We start from the raw sequence: 6,226 nt of genomic DNA on the forward strand, positions 1-6,226 counted from the left end.
AAAAAAAAAAAATAAACCTTGAGTTGCAATATTGAATAATTCTATACACAAAATATTGAGTGATGCAGGAAGCATCGAAAGAAGATGGAAGGAATACACAGTCACTGTACCAAAAAGAATTAGTCAATGTTCATCCATTTCAGGATGAACATTTCAGAAGGTGGCATATGATCAAGAACAAATGGTATTGAAGGAAGAAGTTGAAGCTACACTAAAGGAATTGGCAAAGAACAAGGCTCCAGGGTACTGATGGGATACCCATTTAGATGTTTCAAGAAACAGATACTCTGCTAGCAGCACTCACTTGGCTATGCCAAGGGATTTGGAAGACAGCTACCTGGCCAACTGACTGGAAGAGAGATCCATGTTTGTACCCGTTCCAAAGAAAGATGACCCCACAGATTTTGGAAATTATCAAACAATATAATTAATATCTTGTACAAGTAAAATCTTACTGAAGACAATTAAAAAATAGTTGCAGCAGTATATTGATAGAGAGCTTCCAAAAATGCAAGCTGGATTCAGAAGAGGACGTGGAATGAGAGATATTATTGCTGATGTCAGATGGATTGTGGCTTGAAGCAAAGAATACCAGAAAGAGGTTTACTTTTATTTTATTGACTATGCAAACGCATTTGACTGTGTGGATAATAAGACATTATGAATGACATTGAGAACAATGGGAATTCCGGAACACTTAATTGCGCTTATAAGGAACCTGTACCTAGACTAGGAGGCTGTCATTTGAACAGAACGAGGAGACACTGAATGGTTTAAAAGGAAGAAAGGAGTGTGTCAGGGTTGTGTCCTTTCACCATACTTATTCAAACTGTATACTAGGCAAATAATCCAAGAAGCTGAACTATATGAAGAAGAATGCGGCATCAGGATTGGTGGAAGACTCATTAACAATCTGTGATATGCAGATGGCACAACTCTGCTTGCTGAAAGTGAGGATGAGTTGAAGCACTTACTGATAAAAATTGAAGACTACAGCCTGCAGTATGGATTACCCCTCAATGTAAAGAAAACAAACATTCTCACAACTGGACTAGTAAGCAGTATGACAATAAATAGAGAAAAGATTGAAGTTGTCAAAAACTTCAAATTACTTGGTTCTACAATCAACACCAAGCAGCAGTCAAAATATCTGACAATGTATTGCATTTCACAAATCTACTGCAAAAGAGCTCTTACATAGGGTAACTACATAGAGTAACCCCTCACAGACACCCAGACACTGTGTGAGAGAGATCCAATGGATCTACCAACTCAGGACCATAGTTGTGGGGGACACCAGACTCAATTGGCACAACAAACACATAAAAGTCTTTTTCTCCTCCTACATTGGTGAGTAGTGACTGGGATCTTAAAAGCTTATTTTTTATTCACTGCAAATACCTTTTTTCAACAACACAAATGGCAGGTGAACACATGGACTTCACCAGAAAGAACACGCAAGAATAAGAGTGACTATATCTGTGGCAGGGAGCTCTGGTAGCATAGTGCCTAAGGCGCTTGACTGCTAACCAGAAGGCTGGCGGTTCAAACCCACCAGCCACTCCTCGGAAGGAAATTTGGGCAATCCTACTTCCATAGTGATACTGCCTCGGAACCCCAAGGATGGGTCGCTATGAGTTGGGGCCAACTTGATGGCACATAACAACAACAACAACAATACATTGGTGAGTAGCAACTGGGGTCTAAAAAGCTTTCAAGTGGCCATATAAGATGCAGCTAATGGTCTCCTAGCATCAGAAGAGAAGAAGAGTGTGAAAAAACTAGGGCATTTGGAAGCAATCAGCCCTAGGACATGATGGCCCTCAAGAACAGAAGAACTAGATGGTGCCCAGCTACCAATGCCATCTGCTCAGGAAAGGATCAAATCTGGAAATTCTGGATAGAATGGGAGGAAAAACATGGAATAAAATCCAAAAACTCAATAATGACCAGCATTACCTGTCAGATAGACTTTGGTGAGACCCCCAATACTATAGCCCTGACATACATTTTGGGTCTGGAATAAAACTCATTCCCAGAGGTTGACTCTCAGCCCAATAGTCAACAAGATGTACAAGCAGACCACTCAACCCATGGTGATGCACCCACATACTCTATGGAAAAGCATCCCGTGGAGCAATTGACCACGGGGCACCAGAGGGGCAACATCCACATGAAGGAAATGCAGGACACACAGGAGTGCATAACTATAAAGGACATGTGGGGTTGTTATTGGACAAGGAGGGGAGGAAATTGGGTTATATTTGGGGATGGTAAATGGGTAGTGAAACTAAATGTACATGTAATGTTGAATGTAAAAGAAACTTTGCTCTGTAAACTTGCACCTAAAGCACAATATAAATAAATGAATACACAAATAAAAATTTAAAAAAGAGCTCTTTCTAGTGCTGAAGAACAAAGATGTTTTCTTGAAGATGGGGCAATCTACTTCCATAGTGATACTGCTTTGGAAACCCAAGGAGGGGTTGCTATGAGTCGGGTCTGACTCGATGGCACATAACAACAACAACAAGGTGTGCCTAACCCAAGCCATGGTATTTTCAATTGCGTCATATGCATGTGAGAGCTGGACAATGAACAGGAAAGAACAAAGAAGTGTTGATGTTTTTGAGTTGTATTGGTGAAGAATATTGAAAGTACCACGGACTGCCAAAAGAACAAATCTGTCCTGGAGGAAGTGCGGCTGGAATGTTCTTTGCAAGCAAGAATGGCTAGATTTTGTCCTACATATTTTGATTATGTTGTCAGAAGAGACCATTCCCTGGAGAAAAATATCACACTTCTTAAAGTGGAGGGTCAACGGAAAAGGGGAAGGCCCTCCACAAAGTGGATTGACATTATGGCTGCAACGACGGGCTTAGGTATAGCAAGGATTGTGAGGCTGGTGGAGGACTGGGCAGTGTTTCCTTCTGCTATACATGGGTTGCTATGAGTTGGAGATGACTCGATGTCACCAAACAACAAAAACAACATGTTACAACTAAGTAGGTGAAACATTCAATATACACAGTACATTCAGATAAATGCATAACCTTTTTTAAAACATCCTAGTTTCATATTCTGTTCTCCACACATTGTTTATCTTCCCTTTCAAATGCACATGGTCTTGGGCCTCTGGTTGTTGGAACCAGTAGATCCTGGCCCACTCTCAGTCATCTCCTTGATTTGTCCTGGCTCTTGCCCAGAGCCACTCTAGATGTGGCTTTTCTCCCCTTAGCTTCAGCATAACATCTTTTATTCTTTTCAGCCGTTACATGTAAAAAGTGCCAAACTAACAGTCTAAGAATCAAAAGTTTCACTTCCCATGCTCCTTTGTTCCTTCTCATACAGAGTTCCACACTTCCATGAATCTGGAGCCATTACAGCAGATCCCACTCCTGAAACCTACTGTAATAAGGGTGTGGGAGCAGCACCTGATCTCCTCTACCTTCACAAGGGGGAAAGAGAATCAAGATGAGCCTCAACAGCCCAAAGCTGGGTCCTGTGAAGCAAAGGTCAAACATACCACGACTTCTAACCCCTTTTACCAACCTGATACCAACCATCCCTTCCAAGGAACTCTATACTTCTCTGCTGGATTCAATATTTTGTTGTAATGACCACACAGAGCTCACAGACAACTCACAACTATGGGTTTATTAGTGAAGTAACAGGTTACAATTCAGGATCAGAAATAACTCAGGTTACTCGTGCTCAATCAGGACAGATTCTTTGCAGGCATGCTGCAGGCATGCTTCTATCTGGCCTTTGCCACTGTCTGCTCTGGCAAGGGTTACAAAGCTCTCTTAGCTTTGCTGATAGGTGCTCAGAGAGGCACCCAATTCTCCTGGCAAGCCTCCTGCTGAAGGTCTTTCTGACTCCATAGGTCAAGAAGCCCACTGCTTATCTCTTGTTGGTCTCTTGGTTCTGCTACCTCTGCTGCTGCCATCTTTCTGCTGTCTCTCATCTTCTCAGCACAGGGACCTCAGGTCCAAGGACCCACTCTATGCTTGGATCTTCTTTCTTGGTGGTAGTGAGATTCCCCTTTCCACCTGTGGTACAGCTCTTTTTTAGCCTGGTTGGATGGCAAAACTGACCAGTCCCCATGTTAGGGACTTATACACTTTATTTGTATGGTTCTTTCCTAACACAAGACCCATGTACTGTATCATATTATTAGGAAGCTATCCAATCCCCTTTGTAGGCCACAAGCACTTCATATTCACATAGTGCCATCCAGTCACAAAGACCACGACTAGAAGAGCCACAAGTAGATCACTGCACCGCACCATATTAAATTTATGATATTCGTAGGTGATAGCCCAAGGGAGAATTGGCAGCACAGCTGCATTCAACATTTGAAAGAAGCTCAGGAGACTTTTAGTAGTCTAACCAGGTAACAACAATGCAATATTTAAACTAAAATCTAGGCATTATCTCTACCAAAAATTAAAGGGACCATATTAGAGAAAATAAGTTAAGACTAAAGTGAATATAGACATCCATTCTTGCGGGAAACTGAGCCTACACAATAGTATTTCTATTACCTAAAAACTATACCATAAATTTAAAATACACACACACCATAGGTAATAGATTATCTACGTGAACCATTAGAGGGGAAAAAAAAATAAAATGAACTGAAATCCAAGGTAAAATTCATAAGGTTGCTGTAGATTAAGAACCAAAATCCTTTCAGCAGAACACCAGAGGAAAAGTAAAATGAAATCCCTTGACCTTATTGAGTTCACTAGGGTGGCATTGGAGGGTTGCAGAAAATGTCTCAGGAGCAAGGCACCTGTTATGGGATTGGCCCTGGAGGGAAAAAAGTAATAGCTCCAATCAAACATACCATGTGCTGTGATCTTTGTTATGGCTTTGGGTGGCTTACATGTGGTGACACAAATCAGTTAGATACTTTTAACAGCCAAGAAAAGTGATAGTTCCTGAGAATAATTGCAGCCAAGAAATGCATTCTTCTTTCAGAACAAGTACAAAACACTCTCACACTCAGGATCTCAATCTTATAATGCCCTTTTGTAAATTGTCAAGTTGAAGGAAGTAGCTTCTGGGGTACTGAGTAAGCTGCACATGCAGAAAGAACTTAGAAAAAGCTTTTGCTAAGCCACGTCTAGAAAGGAGAATGAGTAACAAGTAAAACAGATGATAAAATGAATTATTCTGTTACAGTACTTTGTCTATAATCATCAACAAATGAAAAGCCAATTTGAATTCACTAAATACACATTATACATTAATATAGAAGATAATGTATTAAGTAACGTAAAATGTGAAATTGTAAAACTTGTGGTATATATCCAATTTCATTTTTGAAAGATTCCCATTGTGTCTTTCTTAAAATGTTTTTACACAAGAAAACTTTCATGATGTGCAGAGTTTCTTTTTTTTTTTTTCTATAAATATCTAACTCCAGCTCAGCTGGTGGTGGCGGTGGCGGTGGTGGAGGAGTCAACGATGCTTTCAAAGATGCGCTGCAGCGAGCCCGGCAGATTGCAGCAAAAATTGGAGGTGATGCTGGCACATCACTGAATTCAAATGACTATGGTTATGGGGGACAAAAAAGACCTTTGGAAGATGGAGATCAACCAGATGCTAAGAAAGTTGCTCCTCAAAATGACTCTTTTGGAACACAGTTACCACCGATGCATCAACAGCAGAGGTCTGTAATGACAGAAGAATACAAAGTTCCAGATGGAATGGTTGGATTCATAATTGGCCGAGGAGGTGAACAGATCTCACGCATACAACAGGAATCTGGATGCAAAATACAGATAGCTCCTGACAGTGGTGGCCTTCCAGAAAGATCTTGTATGTTAACTGGAACACCTGAGTCTGTCCAATCAGCAAAACGCTTACTGAACCAGATTGTTGAAAAAGGAAGACCAGCTCCTGGCTTTCATCATGGTGATGGACCAGGAAATGCAGTTCAAGAAATAATGATTCCAGCTAGCAAGGCAGGATTAGTTATTGGGAAGGGAGGAGAAATTATTAAACAACTTCAGGAGCGGGCTGGAGTTAAAATGGTCATGATTCAAGATGGGCCTCAAAACACAGGTGCTGACAAACCTCTTAGGATTACTGGAGACCCATACAAAGTTCAACAAGCCAAGGAGATGGTGTTAGAGTTAATTCGTGATCAAGGTGGTTTCAGAGAAGTTCGAAATGAGTATGGGTCAAGAATAGGAGGAAATGAAGGAATAGATGT

The 6,226-nt window shown here is 41.0% G+C and overlaps 1 protein-coding gene across 1 annotated transcript; it reads left to right on the forward strand.

Annotated features, from left to right (window-relative positions):
* Positions 1-5,434: 5,434 nt before the first annotated feature.
* Positions 5,435-6,224, forward strand: LOC103212917 (far upstream element-binding protein 1; the record flags this gene model as incomplete). The annotated part of the gene is made up of 1 exon (XM_007958838.2): positions 5,435-6,224. A coding segment is annotated over one exon (790 nt), but the record flags the coding sequence as incomplete, so codon positions are not given.
* Between the last annotated feature and the right edge of the window lie 2 nt (positions 6,225-6,226).

The sequence above is a fragment of the Orycteropus afer genome, unplaced genomic scaffold, assembly GCF_000298275.1.
Source record: "Orycteropus afer afer isolate SDZICR_OR568_19922 unplaced genomic scaffold, OryAfe1.0 scaffold01157, whole genome shotgun sequence".
Classification (NCBI taxonomy): Eukaryota; Metazoa; Chordata; class Mammalia; order Tubulidentata; family Orycteropodidae; genus Orycteropus; species Orycteropus afer.